At 35.2% G+C, this 27880-nt stretch overlaps 1 protein-coding gene across 1 annotated transcript in view; it reads right to left on the minus strand.

Annotated features, from left to right (window-relative positions):
- Positions 1-27880, minus strand: part of LOC150085554 (ethanolaminephosphotransferase 1-like) — a 194171-nt gene that overhangs the window by 17756 nt on the left and 148535 nt on the right. Inside the window, exon 6 of the mRNA XM_090374599.1 lies at positions 17501-17549. Coding sequence (XP_090230725.1) covers positions 17501-17549 — 49 coding nt within the window. The remainder of the gene's footprint in view (positions 1-17500; positions 17550-27880) is intronic.

Consider the following 27880-nt stretch of genomic DNA (forward strand, 5'->3'; position numbering starts at 1 on the left):
GATACCAGCATTTCTCTGTAGAAATTCGAAAACCTCTAATAGGTTTAAGAAAAATACACAAAGGGGCACATTACAAGTGAGAGTAGATTAAGAAATATTATCTGGACACTTGTTACATTCATGCTTTACAGATAATTAGGGATAAGTTACCAACAAAAATATTTTAATTTCTATTAACAAGACAACTAACATTGTGGGGTTGAATACTGCCAATAAAATAAGTCCTCAAAACTATATTTATCTACATTTGAAGTATCTGAAAAGGCAAAGTAGGTTAATTAACTATGACAACTTTTTAAAATGTGTTTTCTGTTTTGGCTGGATGAAATTAAGCATGTTAACATCCTGCTGTTCCAATGCAGCTTCTTACATGAAGAAAGTAGCAAGATCTTTCTTGAATTTTTTCCCCTTTGTTACTTCACATGATTTATTTAGAACATGTAATGCACATAATTGCAGGAGAAAGTACTTTTCATTTCTTAATGTTGCCCTAGTGGCACCCAATGCATGCCTGCCAAATTTTGCCTTTCAAAAAGCTGGATATCGGACAAGTGTACATGTGAGAAAAACAAAAAAAATTTGGGAAAAGAAAGATTTTTTAAAATCCAGACATTGAACTTGAAATTAAATTGCACTGATGACACACATTTCATTTAAGCTACAGCCATAGGATTGTTTATTGGTATAATATGGTTTCAAAAATTAGTGCACCTCGGATGTTTGTTTGATTTCAGTTTGGAAGTCGTGCAACTCCCTTTTTATTAATGACATAAGAACAGCCTATTTTTACTAGGTGCTCAATCCCCTCTGTAGTACCCTTGCTACTCTCGTTTTTAGGCTTACCATAACAGGAACATTATCAATACTAAGTGCTACTTGTCTAAAGGAATTAATGTGCTTTCAGTTATTCAGAAGATGACCACTGTTTTAACCTATAGAGACACCTTTATGAAATGAAGCTGCTTTTCATTTGACTTTTTTTTTTTTAAAGGTCACCAAAACAGGATATACCTTGGAATAACTGATTGCTACCATTATCAATCGAAAATGGCACATTTTTTAAAAAATAATATACATAAAACGTGTATATATATTTTTATATTCTGCTTCTTCAGTGTGTCTAAACAACTTTGCTATAGGGTCACAGGTAAATGTCTAGCAATTTTGCTGAATGAAGGTGTAACTGGGTAAAGATTTTAAGATAGAAAAAGACAACTCCTGCCCTTTGATGGCCTAAATTGTTGAAATAAATTAAAGGAAATTGATGTAGCATATAGTTTGTACTGGGTTTTCTGGGGGGGGGTGCAAGTTCTCACCTTGAACTACAACCTGATTCAGATAAACAGCATCAGGTTGAAGTGCTGTTCTCATGAATATCACCTCCCTTTTAATGCATATCAAGGCATGCTTCATAGCTCATTCCATTATTTGCCATTTGTGTTCCACACTTTTTTTTTTTATGATACATTGCATTTAATCATGTTCAAGAGAAATGAATGAGTATGAATTAAATTTTGCATGAAAATCAGAACTACGACAGAAACTTATCAGTTTACACAACTTGAATATCAAAATGCAACAAAGAACCACGAACAAGTTTTTGAACATTTATGTCAAGTGGAGCAAATATCAATGAAAAGCAATAAGCATTCTGGATGTCCTTCAACAAATGAAATAATAAACTGATAGCTGAAATATATAATTTAGTGTGAAATAATACTGGCTACTTATTTTATGAACAGATTAAGATTTTTTTATATTAGTTTATTAGAGATACCAATGAGGTTCAATATTCCTGATTTGATGAATACTAAAAATTCATCAGTTATTAAAAATAATTGAGCAAAGAGTTGAGTGACCATTTTGTTGCAGGCAGGGAAGCATCCCAGAAAATTAGGTATTAAGGATAAAGTGAAAAGTTTTATGAACAATCACATTGTCATTGTTCATAATGAGCTAGTTAAATATGAATAACACTAATTAAACCATGTGGTTTGTTTAAATGAGTTTCATTGTTTAAAAATTATTACATAAAGTTAAACAAACACAATACATAATATTTAATAATTAGTGACATTCCTGGGTTCTTCACTGAATCCTGCCATCATGCCCAAGGATTGAGATATTCATTAAATGAAATTACATAGGTTCATTTTAAATATGGAAAATGCAGAAGTGCATAAAGATCAGAAGAGGAGGATGCAGCCAACCATCTGTCAACCATCCTGAGCTAATTAGTGTACATTTCTGCTTGTAAACATTAGGGAAGGAATCCAAATGGAGGTTGGAGAAGGAAACTTAAGTAAACACTTTTGTTTGTAAGAGTTGGCTTCTCCCTCCTTTTTAAACAAAAAATTGCATATGAATAAAATAAATGAAACCAGACACTTGTCAACTTAAAATTTAACCCAAAAATGTTCAATGTTATTAGCCTAACAAAATATTTCTAAACAATGAATACTAATAAATGTTATTCTAAAAGATTTACTAATTGAGAAATGACTTGGTGAATGATCCTAACTTTACAAGGTAGAAGACTACTGGAAATGGGAGAAGTTTATACAGTGGTACCTTGGATTGCGAGTAACTTGGTCTACGAGTGTTTTGCAAGATGAGCAAAAATTTTTAAAAAATTTTAACTTGATAAACGAGCGAGGCCTTGCAATACAAGTACAGTCAGTCCTCGTATAACACGTGTTCACACTACACGAATTCGATCATACACGATTTATAAATACGCGAATGATAGCTTATATAACACGAACCGAATTCGCTTATGCACGATTCGCCTTTGTGTTTACAAGAAATGGCAGTTGAACGCAGAATCACCCCAATCGAACGCAACACGATAGGAATGAAGAGAAGATTCTGAAAATGTATTTTTTTTATATATCAGTGAGGGGGAAACACATTTCACCATAATAACATAAAAACCAACACAATTTCAGCTATCAGTATAATCGCAAATGCAATTAGATCGAGTTTACTACCAGTTTATAACAGATTCCACTAGCAGGAACATAACTGGAAATTGTTTTTATTGTTTTATGGAAGTAACCCCTAGAAATGTGCTTTAGTAAAATGTGAGGTGTTAATTGTGTATCTCTGCCTTTATGGTGTTGTTTATTCAATTGCTACACGCGCGTGCGCAGCTTTGTTTATGTGTATCAAGCATGCCTCCTCATTTTGTAATAGTGCGAGCGATGAATCTGTTTAACGACAATGCAATGTCATATTTCTGTGAAATCCTCAAGAGGAGGCAAGTGTCATTGGAGAGGTTCCTTGTTAGAGTCACACAAAAAGAAAGAGTCAACAGATAGCAGTGATTCTGTTAGTGACAGTGAAAGTCGTCCTACCATAAATTCGATTGCTTTATGTATATTAAATTTAAATATTAAAAATATGAAAAGGTATGCATGTATTTTGTATTAATCATTTTTACAGTATATGAATATTTTTGAGTTTTGGAACAAATCATCTGGGTTTCCATGATTTCTTATGGGAAAATTCGCTTTGATATACGAGTGCTTTGGATTACGAGCACGTTTCCGGAACGAATTATGCTCGCACACCAAGGTACCACTGTATATGTATAAATAGCTTGGACCTCAGAGGTGAGAGTTGGGCATGTCTTCATGAGGGCAGTTTTATTTTAAATGCAATGGTAAGATGATTAAGGCTAAGAGCATTAATAGGATTAAAGGCAGTGGTGTTACTCCTTAATCTTGAACTATGAGGGGCGGTCAATAAATTGTCTACCTACCTATGTAGGAAATGAGAGTCAAAAATCTGGTTTCATTTTTTCAATGCAACTCCCCTGAACTTCAATACACTTGTTCCATTTTGTTGGCAATGAGAAAATACCAAAAAAATAAAATTCTTTGTCCTGTCCATCAGAGAATGCAGAAACAGCAGACTTCAGTTCATTTTCATCAGCAAAGCAATGTCTACATAAGTTTTTTTTGAGGTGCCAAAACAGGAAATAGTCACGGGCCAGATCCGGTCTATAAGGTGGATGGGTAAGTTTAAGTTCTGTACAGTCAGAGTCTCGTCCTGAAGAACAGCACACCTCTGGAAAGTTTTCCACAGTGTTTTTCCTTTATGGCATCCCTTAGGTTGTACAGTAGGGATGCATATGACTCCACAGTGACTGTCTGTTTGTGTTCCAAGTAGAGAATGCACAAAATTCCCTCAGAATCCCAAAAAATGGTGGCCCCAAATGGTGGGGCAGAACCATTGTGCTTCCATTGCATTGATTCTTGCTTGGTCTCAAGATCTCAGTGATGAACCCATGTTTCATCACCCATAACAATTCTGAAGATGAAAGTTTTAGGATCCCTTCCATAAAGCTCTAAATTCTCCTCAACACCATAATCTGAGAATTGCTTCTGCATAGGGGTCAGAAATCCGGGGGCCCACCTTGCACTGACCTTACACATCTCCAAATGTTTATGGAGGATGGTTATAACTGTTCCCTCAGATGTCACATTTCCTAGATATCTGGGATACCTTTAAATGTCTGTCATTCAGCACAAGGGCTTCCACAGCTTGGCACATTTCTGGAGTGGTAGCTGTCACAGGCCTTACTGGACGTGGATAATCTTTGATGGACTCCCTTACCCCCACTTGAATTGTTTTGACCACAATTTCACCTGGTACTCTGAAGGTGAACTGTCCATACACTGTTTGTTTGTTTGTTATTTAGTTTTTAGGAGCATTAGCAACTAAGGCCATATTGCTCCAGGGATATGCGGTCATCCACTGACCTTTCCGTACCCTCCGTAATTTGGTGGGCACTGGCTCAAACCCCGGTCTAATCAAGAAGCGTGTGCTACGCACTGCTGCTCCTGCCCACCTGGCTATGGAGCCGCCTCCATACACAGTCACCATCCTTTCATGAATGGCCTTTGGCCCATTTCTTGTTTATACTCCTGCATGGTCCTCTCAAAGAGCGTGCGTTACTGCACTCGAGCTCCTGACCACTCGGCTACGTCAGGCCTCCTTCTTTGATGAGAAATTTGATAACTGAATGATGCTCCAATTTCAGCAAAAATAAAGGTGTCCTCCTTTCTGTTGCTGTAGCACAACCTAAAAACATAGTGGGATCAAAATTAGTATGATTCAAGTTGAGAAATGTAGGAACACGATAAATCATGAATCATTGATATATAACTATGGGAAGTACCTTAGGTATATAATTTATTGAATGCCCCTCGTATTTGCTAATGACTATACTCTCCACACGAACGGATAGGCCAAGATTTTTGACTATTGCTGAAATGTTTGTTTTTGTTATTTTATCACTGCCAAATACAATGAAAAAAAATAAAAATAATAAAATAAATAAATAATATAAAATAACGGGCTTTGGCATTTCTTCAGGGAGTAGGTATCAGTTACTTTTATATTATATTGATTTTGTAATGAAGACAGGCAGATAACAGTTCTAGGTCAGCAGACATTCTCAACAATGTTCCCAATTTATTACATCCAACATTTCCAATTCATGTCTTGTTGAACTAAAACAATTTTCATTGTCATTAGGCACTGTTTACGCAGAATTTAAAAACCCAAAACTTTTTCCAGAAATTAAGAAAAAAGTTGGACTCTTGTCAGGTGATCCACCACCATTTTTGTTATATTCTGGATGCCAATCTCATGGGGTTAAGTGAAAATTTCCAGCATTCTGATGAGCATCAATACAAGAAGAAAGTTTTTACTGGGAATGCATCTGAATATCTGAGAACAATTCAGATGTGTCAGTGCCCACCATTTAATCACAATAAATCTGAAGCCCACAGAACTTAATAGCATCAATAAAGCCAGTTGTGGGAAGAAATGAATTGAGCATTAAAAATATCCATGCTAGCTATCAAAGGTGTCTATTAATAGTCATCTGAAATAACTGCTCAAGTGCCTGCTTTTCAAGGTCATTGTACCTCCCATTCAAAAATATGCATCACCCATTTGGAACCCCATCAAGCAGCCTTACAACTAAGCAGATCAAGGGTGTGCGGAATCATTTTGACAGTACCTTTCCAAAAGAAATACACTGTTTTACAGGAGAAATACAACTCACAGCTAAGCTACTTTAATTTTTGGCCTCTGAACACTCACCAAAGCAAGGCTGATATTAAATTGCTTTAACGAATATTACAGGAAGCTACACCTCACCTCAATTTTTATGATGATGCATGTCAACTGCCCACTGGCAGCAGTCCGTAAAAAGGATATCTTCAGGAATCATGCTTTCCATTGGGAAAGAACAGCATTAATAACAGACTAATCAAAACACTGCGAATATGACTGGATTAGATAAGTTCCACAAGCAAGCTAACTTCCTTCAGATACTGAGACAACTCAGAAATAATGTCTGAAGTACCTTTGTTTCCAGGACTAATTGTGTTGTATCTGGTTCATTATTTCCTTCCATTTTTCCTATTCTGTACCTCTTTATTACTGTATACCAATTTATTATATTTATTTAATTTATTTATGTAATGTTATTCTGATCCATATATATCACATGCTGTTATTGGCTTTGCTGTTATAGTAGTAATGGAGGCATGTGATGGAAGAAAGCAAGCATATCAGCTTATGTAGCACGAGCCAAGAAAAAAAAAAAAAAAAAAAACCAATTTCACACGTCCATTCCCCCTAAAGGTTTGCCCAGTTCCTCTCTGAATTTATTTTAAGCTATCAACTTCCACAACAGCAGATGGAAGTTTGTTCCAGCAATTAACCACCCACTGGCTAAGGGCAAATTTCCACACATCTATTCTACAACTGTCTTTCTTCAGTTTGAATTTATGCTCCCTCAGGTTTGTAATCTCAGCAAGCAGAAGAATCCCATTAGAATTCAGCATGCTCAACTCATTCAAAGCCTTATACACCTCAATCAGATCACCTCGCAGGTGCCTAGTCTCCAGCCACTGCAATTTGCAGAACTTGAGAGCCATCCTTGGTAAGAGGGTCCCTTCGTTCCCTTCACCAATCTTGTTGTCCTTCTCAGTACACGATCAAGCAACTCTAACATCCTTCCTAAAATGAGGCCTCCAGACCTGTATACAGTACTCAAGGCATAGCCTGACCATTGCCTTATACAAAGGGATAACCACCTGCTTTTCCACACTACCAAAATTCCTGTATACCATTGACAATACCCCATGACCTGCTCTGGCAGCCTGTCTGCATTACTCAGAAAACTTCATATCTGACTGCACAATTACTCCCAGATATTTTTCATTTTCTACCACCCTAAGTGTAGTACCACACAGTTGGTATATTTCTCAGGGATTACTTCTACCCGTAATGCAGTACTTTGCATTTGTCAATACAGCAAACCCCCGCTATTCGCGGTATCTGTATTCGCGGTTTCGCGTATTCGCGATCGCCGATTTAATATAAAATGAAACCTAAAAAATGTGAATTTTAAAGCGCCGTGAATATTTTCCGCCATAAAAAAACATGGGCGTGGCTAAAATTATCTTTCCCGGTCAAAACAGCGCTCAGTGGGTGGGGGAAGAGGGGTGACAAAATCGCGAGCGTGAATGTTTCTCGCTAATCCTTGTTCAATATGTGTTATGCGCTTGTTATGGAAGGTTTCGTCGTTTGCTTTTAATTTATATGCTTATAAATTGAATAAATTTATCAATTTATAAATTGATATGCTTAAAAAAGTGATAAATCTACCGTTTTGCAGTGTAAAACAGACTTTTTCGAGTGTGTTAACGGAAGAAAGTGACTTTATTGTGGACAAGTTCTTTCTAACCCCTACAAAAATATGACTACGAATAACAAGAGAAATGTGAAAATATCAAAAGAGGTGATGACATTAGCGAATAAAATTGAGTTATTAGATAAAATTTCTAATGGTGAAAGTGTCTCCTCAGTGGCAAAACATTATAAAATCAATGAGTCAACGGTACGATCAATCAAAAAATCGGAAGAAAAAATCGCCGTAGTGTCCGTGAAAACCCGCTAATTGCTTCAAAAATTTGCTCTGTAACTCGTGATGTTAAATTAGAAAAAATGGAAAAAGCTTTAAATCTGTGGATAGAAGACCGAACTCAAAATAAAATTCCGTTAAATTCACTCATCATTCGTGAAAATGCAAAACTCCTTATCAACGCTTTAGCGAAACTGGCGGGATAGGTTTTTTAGCTAGCAAAGACGCTGGTTTGAAAGATTTGTTTGAAATTTCTAATAAATATTACATTTAATATTAAATTGTTTTTTATTTTCATTTCGATGCCATATGCTTGCATTTCACTATGTACTGTCTATGTACATAGTCATATTATGAAGGTACATATAATACATACATAGACAAAATTTTAGACTAGTTTTTCTTATATATTTCATACTTTGGAACGGAACCCCTTTATTACTATGGGAGCCATAACTCAGTATTCGCGTTTTCGGTATTCGCGGCATTTCTCAGGAACGTAACCCCCGCGAATAGCGGGGGTTTACTGTATTAAACTTCAGTTGGCACTTCTCAGCCCATCTGCCCAACTTTTCTAGATCCTGTTGAAGTAGCACACTAGCCATTACTGTCATTAACAACCCTGCCAACCTTTGTATCATCTGCAAACTTCAACATTAAGCGTGATGATATAGCTTCATCAATATCATTGATAAATATACAAAACAACACCGAACCCTGGGCAACAGCACGAATAACATTAGTCCACGAAGAGCAGCGTCCATTGATTACCACTCTGTCTTCTCCCACTCAACCACCCTTTTATCCATTGTAGCAACTTACCCTTAATACGATACTGCTCCAACTGTATAGTAGTCTTCCATGTGCAACAGTGTCAAAAGCTTTCCTGAAATACAAGTATATGATATCAAAATCAGTTTTTTGCATGTAAAGTGGAGCAGATTTATCCATGGAATGCAACGTAAATAATTTTAACTGGCTGGGATGACCAGTGTTTCCAGCTGATTTTAAGGCAACAATTCTCTATGTAACCATATTACAATGTTAAAAGCTCTAAATACTTAACTTATGTTAAAAAACTTAAATACATATTCAATAAAATGCAAAGCTTATCTTAAAATCATTGAACCTTATATGTATTGTATTCATATTATTTATAATAACAGCTTGCGATATACTGTCGATTTTCACATCCTTCAAAACAATCAAATGTAGTGTAAATCTAGCAATTCCTTTTTTTAAAATGCCCAATTTAGTTTCCACATTAAAAGTTTTTTCTGATGGCTTTTCACTTTCTTCACATTATTAGCACTAGCTGACTCACTTGATCTCTTTGAGGCCATTAAAAAAAAAAAAAAAAAAAAAAAAAAAAAGAAAGATTGAAACTACCCACATTGATTTTAGCATACGCGTGCAAGTTTGGCAGGCAATTCACCCATTTTCTGATTAATTACAGTATTAATTAAAAGTCAATTCAAATCAAAGAACATCCCTTTCAAGGCAAGTACTATGAATTGCACTTGATTGAAAGAATGAATTGAAGAGTGAAGAATATTAATTTTTTTTTTTTTTTATAATGATGGGGCCTGTCAGGCATCCCAACATCTGCCAATGGATAATTCCTCCCAAGCTGTTTGGGAGGAATAGCACTATTCTGGAGGGAACAACTCTGGAAGAGAGTATCAAAAAATACATGTTGTTGTTGTGATGGAGTTTAACGACACTATCTGACCAATGATATATGGTCTTAAATGCATTTTAGTTTGGATTATTCAAAATGTCTACAATGAAATCTCAAGCTTGAATTGGGTCCCACAACTTGTGAATAGTCAGTCTAATTTGAAAAGACTGCTAAAAGCAACTACCAGCAAATATCATTATAACAAAATTGAATGGAGCTATAATGAAAATTTGTTAGTGTACTGTATGTGATATTGTTATACAGTACATGGCACTTTTCAATTTTATATTTCTGTTCTTCAACAATTGTGTACAGAATCAAGAATTTGCCCAACTCATGTTAAGAGTACACGGGTAATCCATCTTGGTGATTTCCCAATGCAGTTCTGTACATACTCAGTCACCATTTGTGTGCTCAATTTAAAAGTGACAAATAAGTGTGCTTCAGAGAAAATTTTTCTTTCATATTGGCAGAATAAAAAAAAAAAAAAAAAAAAAAAAATATTCATTCTTCTTCTTAAGGAATCCACAATGAAAAATGCAAAATCTTTTTCAATCCCTGACATAACAAAGATTGCTAAGTTTCATTTTTTCATTTTTGTCACCATCACAGTCATGCAGCTCTATTTATGAGCTGTATGGAAAAAAAAAAAAAAAAAAAAAAAAGGAAGGAAGGAAGGAAACGGTGTTGTTTATGTACAGTTGTACATACTTTCAAGAGCGAGAGAGAATATAGTATCTGTATTTTGTTAATATTATTTTCTGTTTAATGCTTGTAATTCATGCAAAAAAGGTGACCTCTCTCATTTAACATGCCATAATTTTTGAAATATTGAGAAATAGTATTCAAAATTTACAGCTAAAAGTGAAAAGTGTGAGGAAGGGTAAGTGTGTGAGTACAGCTGTAAAAGTATACATTTGGTAACAGTTGTGAAATTGACTCTTGGGATGAGCTGTAAATCAGAATAAAACAAAATTTTATCAGAAGTTTATTTTATATACATAAACTAATCTCAACATGTTAATGTTGCAAATTTCTGCAGTTGGAGCTGGCTCACTTTCTACACAAGTTACAGTCCTGTTTCATGAAATTCTCTTGTTGTTTATGCTGGCAAAGGAAAATTGAGACAAATTTTTATTCTAGGTATAGAATACCTAGTTTTAACTTTTGTTCCTCTATGTCATAATTTTAACAACCCTTAGACCATTGGTAAAAAGATTTACACGCAGTAATTGTAATTTTAATCAGAGTTGTTTTATGTGCAAAAGTTGGGTGTTCTTCATTGCCATAAAACATATGGTCTTCCATATATATGGCGCCTCCGTAGCCAGGTGGGCAGAAGCAGCAGTGCATAGCACACGCTTCTTGATTAGACTCGGATTCGAGAGCACATGCCTACCAAATACGGAGGATGTGGAAAGGTCAGGGAATGACCACCGCATATCCCTGGAGCAATATGGCCTTAGTTGCTAATGCTCCTAAAACCAAATAACAGCAACTTCCATATGTCTTATGGTCATGTTTAACAGCAAATTTTTGCATCCTATTGAACTTGTCAGCAACAGCAAAGTGATTACAATTAACAACATAAAATTTTTACCAAAGATAAAATTGGAAATCTACCCTTTTAACTTTTGTTCCCCTCAGGCTGTTAGGAAAAATTAAATAATATGTGAGCTAGACCTTCCAACTGGAAGCTATTTTCATCTGAAAAGTCAATTTGTGCATTCCTGTGGTTGACATGATTGCACTATCATGGCAATGAAATTTGGCCAATGGTCCAAGAGGATAAACCCAGCAAAGTTAAAACAACCTAATGGGGGGGGGAGAGACGCAGACATTTTTACAGAATGCAGTTCCCTGCAGAAGATTATTCTACAAAAGCAAGCGACTCTAATCACTTATTTTTTCAGAATGATGTTTTTAAAGCAGCACTAAAAATAAAACAAAAAAAAAAAAAAAAAAAAAAGAAAGAAAGAAAGAAAGAAATTGCATAACCATGTGTTTTTGAATACCCTCAGTGCATTTTAAATAAATTAATTTTGCTTCATACATGAATTTTTTTTATTTTACTTAAAAATTAGTTGACTCACTCAAATTCACTGACAACAAAACAGGGTCAGTGAGCACTTAGAGGGAATTGAACTTGCTGTAGCATTCAATGGCAGGACATATTTGGATTTTAGCATGAATTTTATAATTACGGCCAGTCAAATTTATATGGGTAACTGACTTATTACCAGCAAAAAAAAAAAATAAGAAACAAATAAAAATACATGCAGTCAAGGTGAAATTTTGCAACTATAATCAAACATTTTTTCAGATTTACTGGGCTAAGTGCACTGTCTTCCACTCTTTGCTGTTCTAATATGATGTTGAACTGGTCACTGGGTCACGTAGTATAATTAGAAAGAGCAGCTCATACTTAATTACAAATTCGGACAGAAAGACAATACAAAAAGAGAAATGTTACTTTTTTTATGGAATACAAGTATTAAATAGCAAATAAATTCCCAAGACATTGACCCCCCCTCCCCTCTAGTGGGGATATACAGTTATACACAATAAACAACAATGCTTATTAACATAACATACAGACTACATATATTGAATGGCAATTTTCCACATCAGTTTTTATTTTTCTAACCGACTGACTTTCTAAGTTCTCCAATTAACTAAATTAATGAATTAACTGGCCATTCTCACATGACCAAAACAAAACTAAAAGATTATTTATATTTTAAATGATGTTGTTGTTGTTTGGTTTTTAGGAGCATTAGCAACTAAGGCCATATTGCTCGGGATATGCGGTGTTCATTCCCTAACCTTTTCGCAACCTCCGTATTTGGTGGGCACGGGCTCGAACCCGGTCTAATCAAGAAGCATGTGCTATGCACTGCTGCTCCTGCCCACCTGGCTATGGAGGTGCCGTATTTTAAATGAGGATTATTAATTGTGTATATAGATAAATATTTCTCTTAATTAATACTGACATGTTCTGAGCTTGTATGGATATTTTGAATCTGAAAAATAGATTTTTTAGCCCCTTGAACTTTGTATTAACCAGGGTTTACTGTGGATGAAACTCTCCTCTAACTTGATAACTGGATTCTACAGTTCCAATGTTGAGACAAAGCTTGTCTCAACATTGGAACTGGTTTAATGTTATCTGTTATGTACGCAAAACCTAACAGTGATGCATTTCTGCACTAATATAGGAAGCACAACAAACTTGGAATACTGCCGGTTGAAATGCAATTTCTGAGAAAGCAAACAGTTATCCTAGAGCAGTGTTTCTCAACCTTTTTTTTAAATTATCGCTCCCTAAAGGGCTTTTTTATTCCTAATTGCCCCCATGAAATTTTAAACAAGAAAATACTTTATACTTACTATTTTTATTCAATGGTATCCCCGAGCCTGATGCTTCTTATCTAAAAGTTCAATGCTCAGTATGATGTTAGTAAGTTTAATTCTGATGTCTTCTCTTGAACAGATATCAATTCTGTTTCTTTCCTTTATTAATATTTTATTTACTGAACCAAAACCACTTTCAGCCATATAAGATATTGGAAAACAAAAAAATTACTTTGGCCATTTCAGACCACATTGTTGGATAAAGAATTTTAGTTGTTTTTGATCTCCACAACAGAGCCAATTCCACCTCTTTCAAATTTATATTTGCATTCTTCGTTACATTTCAATTCTATGAGTTCTTGAATTTCTTCACTAGCAGACCAGGCATCACATTCAATTGGATTTAATATCCTTTGCTTCACTTCAAAAGAAAATAAATCTGAAAATCTATTTTTCATTTCACCTTTTAAAGAACACAAACAATCTGAATAATTCTTAAGATAATTCTTGGTGAGAGATTCATTGATTTCAGCTAACTCTTGCATACCACGAAATTGTTTTCTCATTAAATTACTTTCAAATATTTCCAGTTTTTCCGTGAAGACTTTTATAATACACACTTGCAGTCTATCACCGTAATTAATTTCCCTTGAAGTTAAAGTGATACTTCATTAAGTTCAAAAAATCTGAACCATATAGTATATGTTGTTTTTGTGTTTGCTGATCTCCTTTGCTAAACCTGTGTTTTCTTTGCTTTCTAAAAAACTAATTATCGTATCAAAAAGGTTTACAAATCTTTATTAGACAGTTTCCTTTAGAAAGGCATCCAACTTCTGTATGTTGGATGCCTTTAAAAGATAAAGGCATCCAACATAAAAAGAAAAAGAAAGCCTCACATACTGTTCTTCATTATCAACACAAAATTTTCTGAAAAAGCAATCATATTTGCTATGTGACTATTTTATTGACAGTTTTAATAACTATACTGAGAGATTGATAAAGAACTGGACATATTTTTTCCAACCAGATGACGTTGGTACACAATGCAGTGTATTGCAAGAACTTCGGTATATACTTCCTTTAGGTGGGCTATAAAACCTGTCTTCCAACCATGGAGGTAGCACCATCAGTGGCACATGATACCAAATTTTCCAATGGTTTGTGCTCCTACTGCCTTCCTTGGATGTGGTAGCTGTTTCTCAGGCTCCCTCTCTGGAATCGAACCCTGATTCCCCGTTTGGCGTTACGCCTGCTTTAAGCACTCTTAATTTTTGGTACTTGTTTGATGAAAAACAAGTATCACTGGAAAATGGTACTTGTTTTTCATCAAACCAAGTCTTTACAGCAGCAAAATGGATGCTCCAATTTAGTACAGTTAGTTTGTATAGATTTTCCAAACATCCCTTCTTGCAATTTACAATTATCATCAAAATAACGAACACATGCAATAGAAGGGCTTTATTGTCAATAACTGTGACTTCATCAATCTGAATAGAAAATTTTTTCATTTTTAGTTTGTCAATTAGCTGCTCTTCGATGTTAACTAACATCTCATTGTCTTCAAATTGAATCATTGCTCAATGGCAATGCTTTTAAAATACTGGAAGGATTTTGATGCATCACTATTGAAATTACAGTGCACTCTAATGCAGGTCGTATAACAGTCTCAGCAACTATGAGACCAGTTTTTGCAATGATTTCTGTAATTTTATAAGATGCAATCATTTCACTCTTCTATCCAACTTTATCAGGGTGTTTCCTTTTTACGTGATCTAAAAGTCTTGATTGTTTCATAGCCTCATTTGAAAAAGAACTATTATACATCTGAAAGCAATTAAGCATTTAATGCCTAAAGCAAAGGTAGTTGAATTAAATCACATCCACTATCTTCCTTTTATCAAAATTTATCACTCATTCCTAGTATAATATACCTATATGTTAAAAATCAGTCATCTCAGGGGAAAAGAAAACCCAATAAGACAAATTAAATATTAAGGAATAAGATGTCGTCGGATAGAGATGAACGTTGGAGAGGCAAACAATTGTAATTTTTAATCCATGATTTTTTTGTCCCCATTGAGAATCCCTGTTCAAGAGAATAAAAAATCTGACAGCTTGACAGTTAAGCATGCTAGGTGATGCTCTCACGAAAGCCATGGGCCCCACAGATGGATCACCAAGCACAGACTGCTTTCATTCCAAATGAGGAAATTTTAGTGAGGGAGAATCAGTTGTTAGGGAACGTATGAATATATTCTATATAAAAATAGATGACTTCCCTGTATGTAAAACATACAATGAGGTCAAAGTTTCCACCTATTTATTTGAAAAATTAGTCCTTTCAAAATTACAAGTAAGTGTAAATACTCATTTAAGTTTCAAGAATGGAGCATTACTGAAAACAGGAAAGCAGAAGTTGTTTCAATTATATATGAACATATGAAATGAATATTATACTTTGATATTGAAATAAAGATATTTTTACTGATCACCCAGCATGTTAAAGTATTTTTCTTCATTGAGATTTGAAAGAAATTTTAGAAGTACTTAAAAGTATAAAAATTACTTTCAAATCTCATTGTAATGTAGTGTAAAATAAGTGTATTCAATTCCTCTATACAGCATACTGGGTGGTTATAAAATAAGTTTCTCTATTTAGGAGACACTAGTGTCAAAATGGTTAGAGTGAGTGCTGTGAAAATCTGTGGGTATGTCATTTAGGGTATGGGGAAGCGATTTGTAGAAGGGAAAAAAAAAAAAAAAAAGTTCAAATTTCCACCACCAGGGGAAAAATGGTGCTGCTAAAAGTTAGAGGATTATACTTCTGCTTACACAAATTACATCCTGTTAGATAAAAGCAGAAAGGCCAATGCCACCATCAATAACCATTATGGCTCTTACAAAAAAGGAATGTGCTATTTTGGTAAAACTGTTCTACCAGAATAATAGTAACGCAGCAGCGCTACGTGAATATCAGAAACTTAAAAGGTTTGTGTAAAGGACCCTTGACATCGGTGGGGCTTCGAAAACTAATAAAGAAATTTGAAGTGACTGGGGAGTTAGGTGTAATTCTGGGCGGGAGGGGACGACGACCACGTATCGGAATGGAGGTAGTGGCAGTTGCAATGGTCAAAAAGCGAAACACTACCAGTCAGTAGTGGCAGAAGTGTCTCAAGAGACTTGAGCCTTCCTTGGTCTACTGTACGTGAAGTGCTTCAAATAATTTTACACTGGTTCTCGTACAAGATTTACATAGTGCAAGAATTAGTCTTGTGATCAGCAACTAATATACTTTGCTCTACGATTTCCAGCTCGTATGGAACTTGACAATACATGGGCTCGAATGATCTTGTGGTCTGATGAGGCACATTTCACTCTTCATGGGGCTGTAAATGCACAAAACTGCCGAATATGGGGAACTTCTCGTCCATCTGCTGTGCAAGAAAGACCACTACACAGTCCATACATTACAGTATGGATTCATAGCAGTTTATAATTGGACCATTTTTCTTTGAAGAGTCTACACCCCATGGCCCCGTAAGGTGTAGGGAAACTAATGCACACTACTGCGCTCTTCTAAGAGATCACATTATTCCTGCTCTGCAAGAAAGGCAATGCTTGAAGACCGTAGTGTTCGTGCAAGGTGGTGCCCCTCCCCACGTTGGTCGACAAGTGAAGGAACTGCTCTGTTAAACATTCAGAAACAATTGCATCATTTCTAGAGACTTTCCACAGTTCTGGCCAGCCCGATTACCAGATCTCATTCCCTGTGATTTCTGGAAATGGGGATACCTGAAAGACAGACTTTAAAATGGTGGCATACAGACACTCGTCGATTTGAAAGCAAGCATTAAACAGCACGTAGATAACATCCCCAATGAGATGCTACGCAAAACTGTCGCACGCAGTCCTCTGTTTTCAGAATGTCATCTCAAGTGAAGGAAAGCACACAGAACAATGTGTAGATTTCTAAGTTCTGATATTAAAATCTAATCCTAAGTATTCCATCTCATGTTTACAGTGCCAATTTCTCACCTGGTTGTTATTATTATTTGGTTTTTAGGAGCATTAGCAACTAAGGCCATATTGCTCTGGGGATATGCGGTGGTCATTCCCTGACCTTTCCGTATCCTCCGTATTTGGTGGTCACGGGTTCGAACCCCGGTCTAATCAAGAAACGTGTGCTACGCACTGCTGCTTGCCCACCTGGCTACGGAGGCAACCCTCTCACCTGGTGGCAGAAATTTGAACTAATTTTTTTCTTCTACAAATCACTTTCCCATACCCTAAATAACACCCACCGATTTTCACAGTGCTATCTCTAACTGTTTTGGCACTAGGGTCTCCCAAATAGGGAAACTTCTTTTATAACTACCCGGTATACGCAAAGTGGGGTATGCCCACTTCACACATTTTAATTTTATTCTTGTTTTACTCAAAATGTCTAATTATCTCAAATGAGATTATCCAAGAAATAAGTAAAAAAATATTAATTTATTAAGACGATCTTTACTTACCAATATATATTATATAAACTAACTGGTAATGACATGCCATAAGATCCAGCTGAAAAACAAATCAGAAAAATATTGACTACAGAAAATGTACATATACAAAGATTTTTAAAAAATTTAAGAATATTTCTATGAGGATTATGAAGAAGTTTAATTTGAAGAACAAGGTTGAATGCTGTTAATGCTTTATTTCTATTAAAATTCTTATAACAGAATCAAGATTACACATCAAATTATTCAAAGATTATTATAAAATAAATCGTTGGTGAGATACTGTCACAGTACAAGAATTACTGGCAGGAAGTGAACACAGTCATTAGTTGGAAGATTGAGATGGAGAGCGAATACATTAGAATTACAATTCTAATATATTGTCCAGCTGATAGTTTCCATAGTTCCCTTTCCTGAAATTAAAACCCATGCCTATACCTTTAATGACTGCAAACACCTTTCTTCAACTTCCAACTAATGACTGTGTGTTCACTTCTTCACCATACTTGACCCCTATGATGTCATCTGATTCATGAGTAATGTAATGATCAGGTCTAAAATAGTCTTAGCCCTAGTAGTTTCTATAACATGCTGGTACAAACAATCTGATTTATTTTAAAATTTTGTTCCTTATGGAGAGTTTCCCTTCCACTTACTCTGATCAATTAGGGGCATACTGAAATCGCCCATTAGACACCCACCCTTGCTCTCCCATTTCAACTGCATGTAGAGACTCTCGTCATGCTCTGTAATCTTCTGCTCTATTGATTACCCTTACCACACAGATTCTATGGCATGAGTAACTTCTGAAACTACAAAAGCTCTTTTCACATTCAGGCTGCTTTTGATAAGAAAAATGATCCCCACCTCCCCTTCTATCTACCCCCATCCTACATAAATATATTGTACATTCCATAGTGAAACTCATCATTCCTGTTTCTTGTTGACACAGTTTTCATTAACCCTATTATATCAACATTAGTTTCTCTAACCAGGAGTTCAAATTCACTCATTTATTGACAACACTACTAACATTTTTGCACACATAATTAAGATTTTTCTATAGTTTACTATTCCTGGTACTCCCCTTGAAATTATTTAAGCTTGTTTTCCTAGCATGGACTACCCATTCATTTGAAACATCACTGCCCTCAGGACTTCCTGTCAATATTGGCTGTTATGGCACCAAATGAGAACTTTTGAAATGTGTGTAAGCGTTACTTTTACCAATATCATCAGATGAACACATGTCTATATTATCCTTTCCCCTAACTAGCAGGTTCCCTGAACTCTTAAGGTATCCTCAATGATACTGGCAAAAACCCTTGTGCCATCATTGTTCAAATGAATGGCACCTCTACAAAATAGATTTTTTTCTACCTACATGTTTGGATCGTGGTGAAAAAAATTTTCCCACAAAAGCCTTGCAGAGAAAGAATTTGACACACAAATTTTAGCCTAACTCATGGAATTTTTTCAGCACTGTCTTATATTTATTCAACAAATCATCAGCTTGTATTCACAATATTATTAGTTCCCACATAAATGATAATACTCTTTCTATCCCCCTTAAAATCTAACAATCTGTTGTTAACATTATTGATTGATACTCCCAGAAAACACACCTTAGTTCTAATCCACCAGTCCTTAAATGATACCTGTTTCCATGACAATAGAACCTCCCAATAAAACTAAGTCCTCTTGAACCTGCACAGTACGAATTTGACTATTCTGTTCTGGGCCCAAATCAGTGGTGCATCACTTGAACAAGCACTGGTTTCTTCAGTGACTCAAATTCATCTAACAATGCATCAATTTTTAATTTGAGATTGATCTACTCCTTACATCAGGAACAAAGAAAAGAATTGTCAGTTGAGCTCCACTAGACTGACCTTAGAATACATGCCACAGGCTAAACAAGTGATGGACTGAACACGCGCACACACACACACACACACACTTCTGTTTGAGTCATGATATCCTTGGATGCAGTATTTGAAGTATTCTAATACTGTATCAATATTAAAATGACTAACCCATAATGAATAATGATTTCATTATGGGTAGCATTCTACAAACACATCACAGCCTAAAAAATAATGAATTGAATAATGTAAGCAGATATTCACACAAAGTGTAAGATCAAGTTTGTATGCTGCAAAAAAAAGTTATAACCCATTTTTAACTGTTGTGCTGGTTTATTTTTGTAAATACAGTAGTTATAATTAAGTTGTAAACCTCCCTGACTACAGTAGCTGTACAAGAGTACAAATGGAAAAATTTTCATGTATTAAATTCAAAATCATTCATACTTTTCACACTGCCAAAGGAGTGATAATCCAATTCAGTTTTGAACTTTGCCGCAAAGTGTCTCTCTCTCTGCCAATTTGAGAAGTAATTTATTTCAATGACCTAAGTTGGGTTGGGTCAGTGGTGTCTGGTCGAGATTATAAGTGCTAGGATGCAGAATTTTGTGCTGGAGGAAACAGATAAGTTTTTTGGAAATCTTTACAGTCTTTTTGATTAATTAGCATATTAAATCATGTTTTACAAATAGTTTAAACAGTCTTGGTCACATTTCCAAGCTTATTTTTAAATTTAGCTAGTGATTTTGTAAGGTACAACTAACTATTTATACCACTATTGTACTGGTGTTTTCGCACGAATATTGTTGCACATAATGAGCAATGCACAGGAATAGTAGGGTTTTAATTAATAAATAAGTAGCTCAAAGGTTTTAATCACTTGTTGGCATATATCCTTTTGTGTTCAGCTATGCAATTTTTACTTTTTTAGAAGGAATGTAACTCATTTAACATTGCCATCATTATGGTATAACGCAGTGGTATCCACCCTATGGCCCACGCTGAAAGTGAACTACAACAGCAAGCATCGAGCTTGACAGTTACCAAATGTGTACATGTAGTCCAGTGCATGTCATATGTATGGCTTAATACAGTTACGTACATAACAATCTTTTCGTATTATGAAATTCTACTATTTTGATATAACTTGTTCATTGTATTATTAATTTATATTCAATTAAAAAAAATCATCCTTAAAAATTTTCTGAAAGAGGAAATTCAATTTGGATTGTCGTGTTTTTAATCGAAGGTGGACAGAAGATACATTTTCACTGAGTACGACAAAAAGGCAGTGTGTTTGGTGCAGAAGGAGACTGTTTCAGCTTTTAAAGAACATAATTTAAAATGACATTATGATTCCAGGCATAAATTTCATGATCGATATAAAGGAGTGTTGTGAAACGAAAAGTGTTCAAAGTTACAAAACGAATTAAGAGAACAAAACACACTGAAAAGGTATCAGTTAAGAAATTTATCTGATGAAATGCCATTTATCAAGTGGCACATTTGGTCGCTTTTGAAAGTAAACCATTCAACGATGGTGAATTTGTTAAACTTTTTTGTTAAAAGTTGTGGGAGAAATTTCTCTGGAGAAACGAACAATGATACAAGGCATTGTTGTTGTCGTAATAGGATTTCAAGAGCATCAGCAACCAAGTCCATATTTCTCCATGTTTACTGTCTGTAAATTGCACGAGTTCTCAGTTTGATTTTCTGTTTGCTGAATGAAAAACCGTTGTTTCTGGGAGAAAACACCATGCTACCCTTGCCTGAGCCCGACTAACTCAGCTATTTTGTGAAAAAGACCCATAAAAATTCCTCACTCCATCGGCGGGACTTGAACTCTGGTCTTTTCCACCCGGTGTGGGGGAGGACAGAGATACTGTCAACTATGCTACCCATGAGGGCATACAAGACATTAGTTTGTCTCGAAAAACAATTATGCAAAGAGTAGAAGCTATCAGAGAGAATTTGTTCAAACAATTTTTGGAAAATATAAAACAAATGAAATATTTTTTTAGTGTGGCACTGGATAACAGTACTGGTGTAAATGACACAGCCCAACATCTTCATACGTAGAATTAATGATAATTTTGTGCCAGTTGAAGATACAGCTAATCTACAGAGTATGCACAGAACAACTACAGGTGAAAATCTTTTTGAAAATTTTTGTCAATCTATTGAAAAGTTCGGATTCAATATTAAAAACCTGGTAAGAGTCAACCGATAATGCAAAAAACATCATTGGCAAAAACATTGGGCTTATGGGTAAAATAACCAAGAAAATATTGGAGCTGAACCTCCAACTGGAATTCACTGCATTGTGCATTAAGCTCTCTATAGGAAAGAAAGTATTAGATCTCCAACACTTTATGAATTTCAAATGCAAATTTTATAAGATAACATGGCCTTAATCACTGTATGTTTTGAAAGATTTTTTTCAGAAGCTGAATATGAAGATGTAATTTTACATAGTGCAGTGAGATGGCATAGTTGTGCAAAGTGTTATATTGTTTCTTTATAACTGAGTCATGAAATTGATATTTTTTATGACAGAAAAAGGGAAGGGAAACAAATAAAACAACTATCAAATGCAAAGTGGCTGTTTCATCTTGTAATTTTTACAGCCATGTCTACTCATTCATTTAAAAATGCTCTTAATTTAAAACTGCAAGGGAAAGGAAAATAATCGTTTCAGAATAAGTTATTTAAATCCCAAATTGAGCAAGACAATTTAGTTCACTTTGAATGCTGTACAGAGATAAAAGAGAAACATTTCCACAGAATTGCTGCCTCTCGTTATTACAATTACTTTTTGATGAGGTTGAAAGTCAATTTGCTGATATAAGATCCATGAAAAAGACATAAGCTTGTTTGAGAATACATTACTTCTATGGCTGAAAACTACAGTCCCAGCTTGCAACTTGAAATTATTGATCTTCAAGCCAAAACAGGGTTCAAAATTAAGTATATGGACACTAAATTAAACTACTTTAATAATCTGCTTTTAATAATAGAAAAAAAAAAAAAAAACACTAATCAATAATTATTATCGACTTCTACTGCTAACAAGCAGCATCTGTTTACCGAAAATGCAGGAGAAACTGCGGTAGCAGAAAATGAATTTGCCCAGTATGTTTAGCAAAGTTTCCCATGGTTCTCGTGTTGTCTTTCTTTACCTTAGCCATTTAAATAATTGAAAAAATTTTTTTTTCGTATATCCACTATACTGTCAAGATAATGAATACAATATTACAATTCGGTGGCGGTGTATTTACATTTGCAGTGTACACTGAAGTAAATGTAAACTGCTAGCCATGAAAATAGCCAGCAGTGGATAGTGCAAGATCATATGTTGTGCTGTTTCAAGAGTGAACAGTTGCACTAGACTCATGTACAGGAGTTCTGCAGGATTCAAAGAAGGGTTTGAAGGTGAGTGAGGAGCATAATCTTTGAACCTTTCTTAGATCCTCTAAAACTGTGGTATTAGTATTAATAGTGGCAATTGATGCAAGAAAGCAAAGCTTATAAAGCATTAGCACAAAAAAAAAAATTCCCACATCCCCTCCAATAGTTCATCTTGTTCTTCCTTAAAGTTATTAAAACTAGCCACTTTCAAGATCTTATTAGGAGGAATAATGCCATCAAACTCCAGGGGCTCACATCTGGTGAGTATGGGCTTGGCACATCCAGGGTCCTGATCTATATATCATCATTCTTCCCTTTCTTGGTGATTCCTTCTACTTCTGACTCTCTATCTCTATCTCTCTCTCTCAGGGTAACTTGGAAATTTTTTTTTTAGCTGGTGCAGCATTAGCCTCAGGCTTCCTTGCACTATAATGGCTAATAATAATAATAATCAGCATTGAGCTTGCTCAATCCATTTAAAGCCTTAAACACCTCAATCATTTCCTTGCGGTTGCCTAGTCTTTAGGATTGCAGTTTGCAGAAAATAAGCTTTTCCTAGTAAGCATATTCTTTTCTTTTTGTTCCTCTTGCTAATTTTATTACCCTTCTCCTCCTGTTCTGACAGATCTACATGCTTCCTAAAATGGGGGGCCCCCCAGATTTCTGTAGTAGAATTAGCAATGGCAAATGATGCAAGAAAGCAACCTTATATAGCATCAGCAAAAAAAAAAAAAAAAAAAAAAAAACCCACAGTTCACCCATCCATACCCCCTAAAAATTTGTCTGGTTCTCCCTTGAATTTATTCAACCCATCCACTTCCACAAAAACAGATGGAAGCTTCTTTCAACAATCAACCATCTTCCCTCAACTTGAATTTATACCCCTTCACGTGTGTAGTCTCAGCAAGTGGAAAAATAAGGAGCTGTACGAAACTAATGCCTCCAATTTTTTTCCTCAGAAAATTTAATTCATACAACTGTCTTTTACATCAATTAATCCTCAATCATTAATAAACACTATTTTTCCCCAAAGTCACCAATATTTTCTAAGCACTTCTGCCATCTATGAGTCAGACACTGTATTCTAATTCTGTATCACAAGTAAAACTGTATCACAAGTTGTGTGGTAATTAAATAATGAACAATATGTGAATATTTGCATTATTCCCTATATAGGGTGACAATGTCAATGGTTCCTGCAGTAATTAGTATTGGGAAAATGATACAAGGAAGTAAGCTGATGACCTATGGGCTTACTTCCTTGTATCGTTATGCCAATACTAATATTCAGGGGGGGGGATGGCCTTTCACCCACTCCATTCATCCAACCCTTCTAATAATAACTGTTAGAATGGGAACTCCTAGTAAGAGCTAAGAGTTCCCATTATAATGTTCAAGGGTGGGTTTGCATCATAAGCAGCTGGTCATCTTGAACAATGTACATTCCCAGATATGTTCACCATCCATGATTCAATAATTCATCCTGTGTAAATGAAATATTTATTGTAATAAGTGTGTTAATAATCTGCTACTCTCATTTATAACTTCCTCTTCATGTCATATAGGGCACTTAATGGAAAATTTCATAAAAGCGAAAAAGGATAGTTATAGTTGAGTGCTGCCTTCACAGACTCTGCCAAACTTGAAAATCAAAGATCAGCAAACCATGAGGGGCTTGTTGGTTACCTCCAGCAAGCATACAAAGAAATTGGATAATAAGAGCTTAAAATATTTCATGCTCCATATGGCCAGTGTTACTGGTAAGTAGAATTAAAATCACATTGTTTAGCAAAAGCTCAGGACATAATGCTTGTTTTTTCCTACAGAAATAAACAGCAGTGAATTTCTTTTTAGAGAGGCAAGAGCCACTATGTGACATCTAATTATATTTTATCGATTGCGACTTAAAGTTTGCTTTCAATGGAGTACATTGTGAATGAGACGAAATGGTAAAACATTCCAAATTCTACAGTATTCGGAATGTTTTGTGCATTGCAGCACTGATTATTTACCTTTAGAAGACTCTTCCTGCACAAATGATTGGAACAGGACATTCTGAATAAATTACGAGGAGAGTACCAAAACAGCAAGTGGTGCCAAATACCTTTTCACTTTCTAAACTGGATGTTCATTTAACTAAATGTTCATTTCTGACAAATGCATCTTGGTCAACTAAGCCAGTTTTAACCTTAAGATCCAGAGAAGACAGATTTGTCTGAAAGCTGTACTTCTTCATAATTACCTATGTATCATCTTTCCAATGTTTTGCTTAAGGAGAAAAACAAAATTAGCCAATACAGTAGAAGCAATCTTAACTGACTTGCTGGATTAATTGACGCTTTCCCTTCCCTCTTTAAAATTGTTGTTTAGTGTATTTATCAATTATAGCGAGTAAGTTATATCAGGCTTAATGTCCAAGTTTGCAGATGATGCAAAGGTTGACAGGGTTATTAATGACAGTATGCTACTGCAACAGGATCTAGAAAGTTGGGCAGATGGGCTGAGAAGTGAAAACTTCTCAGCCCATCTGCACAACTTTTCATCTCATTCACAATGCACTCCATTGAAAGCAAAGTCGCAATCGATAAAATATAACTAGATGTCACATAGTGGTTCTGGCCTCTCTAAAAAGAAAAAGTGGCTCTTGCCTCTCTAGAAAGGGGTGAGAAGTTTAACAATGACAAATGCAAAGTACTGCATATGGGTAGCAGTAACCTCAGAGAAATGTACCAACTGTGTGGTACTAGAGTCAGGATGGCAGAGAATGAAAAAGACCCAGGGGTAATAGTGCAGTCAGACATGAAGTTTCCTGAGCAGTACAGACAGGCTGCCAGAGCAGGTCATGGGGCATTGCCAATGATATACAGAAATTTTGCTAATAGGGAAAAGGAGGTGATTATCCCTTTGTATAAGGCAATGGTCAGGCCATGCTTCGAGTATTGCGTACAGGTCTGGAGGCCTCATTTTAGGAAGGATGTTAGAGTTGCTTGATCATGTACCGAGAAGGACAACAAGATTGGTGAAGGGAATGAAGGAACTCTCTTACCAAGGATGGCTCAAGTTCTGCAAATTGCAGCATCTGGAGACTAGGCACCTCTTTTACGTATCTGAATCCGTTTCTGTTATGGTGGGTGTAATTTCTGCATCATGCTTGATTTCATTTTTCAACAAAACATTGTTGAATCCATTGTATATCTTCTTGCTATAAATCTTTGGAGCCTTCATGTTTTCCTGAAATCAGTTCCGTTGTCAAAACTTTTATCATCTTGCAGTTCAGGACCTTTGTCAGCATTGTCAACCTTGGGCCAGAGTTTTCTCCATGATGCTATATTATAAATACATCTTTGATATTAATGGCTCTTAATGATTGTATAAGATATATATTCATATTTTCTATTTTTTCCAAAATTGAACTCAAAAGTTTGTCTTTGAGTTCAATTATTCTTTAGACAATACAGATGTTAAATTTTGTGATAAAAGCATGGTCTTTATGTCCCTTCTTTGAGTTACTCACAATGGGGAAGTGAAGGAGCATTATCCAGAAAGAGAATGAATGGCCTTTTCAGTTAAGTTTTTCTTTCAGTGTTTCTTTACAGAAGGTACAAATTCATGAATAAACCATTCTTTGAATAATGCCGAGTATATACATGCTGATTTTTGTGAGTGGTAGTAAACTGGTAAAGATGAACAATTTATATTTTTATAAAAGCACTAGGATTGGTTGATCTACAAACAACAAAAAGTGGTGTTTCTCTCTTTGGAATATTTGTATCCTGGTGTAGCAGGCTTTATTTTTTGACATAGTGTTTGTAGGTAACATTTTATATAAATAACCATAAATCTTTTAAGGTTATTTATATAAAATATGTTTGTAAGTAATTTGTGTACAATATATGTTTGTAGGCAAAATTTTATAAACAACCTTAAATCTCTAAATTTTTGAGCAGTATGTTGATTAGCAGATAATCTTTCTCAATTAATACATATACATGAATATAATTTTTTTTTCTTCTAGCATCCAAACCAACCAGTAGTTGGTATAAAACATTCCACGCCATCAGTTTTTTGAGGGAAGACCAAAGTTATTTCTTTGATGCTGCTTTTATGGGCCCACTGATTGAAATTCTGTATTGTTTTGACCACACCTATGATGCAGTCTACCAGCTGTAATTTTCGTTTCTTTAAAGCAGAATGAGAACTTAACAACTCTTGTGAAACAAACTGAGAGCAAAATCCTTCTAGATATTTTAACTATTTTTTTTTTTCAAATCTTGCCCACACCTAATTTGATATTTTTTTTTTTTTTTTTTTGACTCAACTTCACAGAGCATCCAACTTAGTTTTCATACGAACAGCTTTCTTTTCTTATTTGATGCACAGAAAATAAACTGAATCCAGGAGCCCTTTTTTCTCCCCTTCTTATTTGTCTTAGTGTTCTGGATTTACTTATATGGTAATTACAGTAATGATTACAAGTTTTAGTCTTTACTCACTTAGCAATATCACATATATATTATTTTCTCGATGATTATCAAATTTATGACTGGTATTAGAATTAGGTATTACAGAGGTAACAGAAGTTAAAGTCTGCCAATATGCACAGTAACATTGGGTTTTGATAAGGTAATCAAAGGATATGCAAGCTGAATATGTAATCACTGTTTGAGGATTTCCATGTTATCCAATGTTCAAATTAGGGGGTTGTTGGTACTCAATAAGGAAAATGATCATTATTGTGTTGGTTGCTTCATCCAGACCACTATGCCTGGCAAAAAAGTGTATCCTGTAGGAAAATGAATATACAGGGTGTCTTAAAAAATATTGGTACAAACGTTTAGAGGAGGTAGGTAACATCTAAAGGAATGTGAATCGCATAAGAACCCATAACTGGAAACATCACGGGAAAGTAGTAGCAGAGGCAGAAGAAGCAGAAATGACACAAGACGGTAATTAGTGGCAAACATTCATTTGACATAATATTAACAATGGAGTACGAGATGGAAGCGTTTCATGATATTACAACAGATGCTCGAAGGTTCAACCATGAGACGCGATGCATGTGTGTTGCAGCATGGATTGGCGGACACGGTTGAACACACCTGGAGTTTCTTTGACAGTA

This window comes from Mastigoproctus giganteus, chromosome 5 (assembly GCF_048544385.1).
Source record: "Mastigoproctus giganteus isolate SK-2022 chromosome 5, ASM4854438v1, whole genome shotgun sequence".
In the NCBI taxonomy this organism is placed as follows: Eukaryota; Metazoa; Arthropoda; class Arachnida; order Uropygi; family Thelyphonidae; genus Mastigoproctus; species Mastigoproctus giganteus.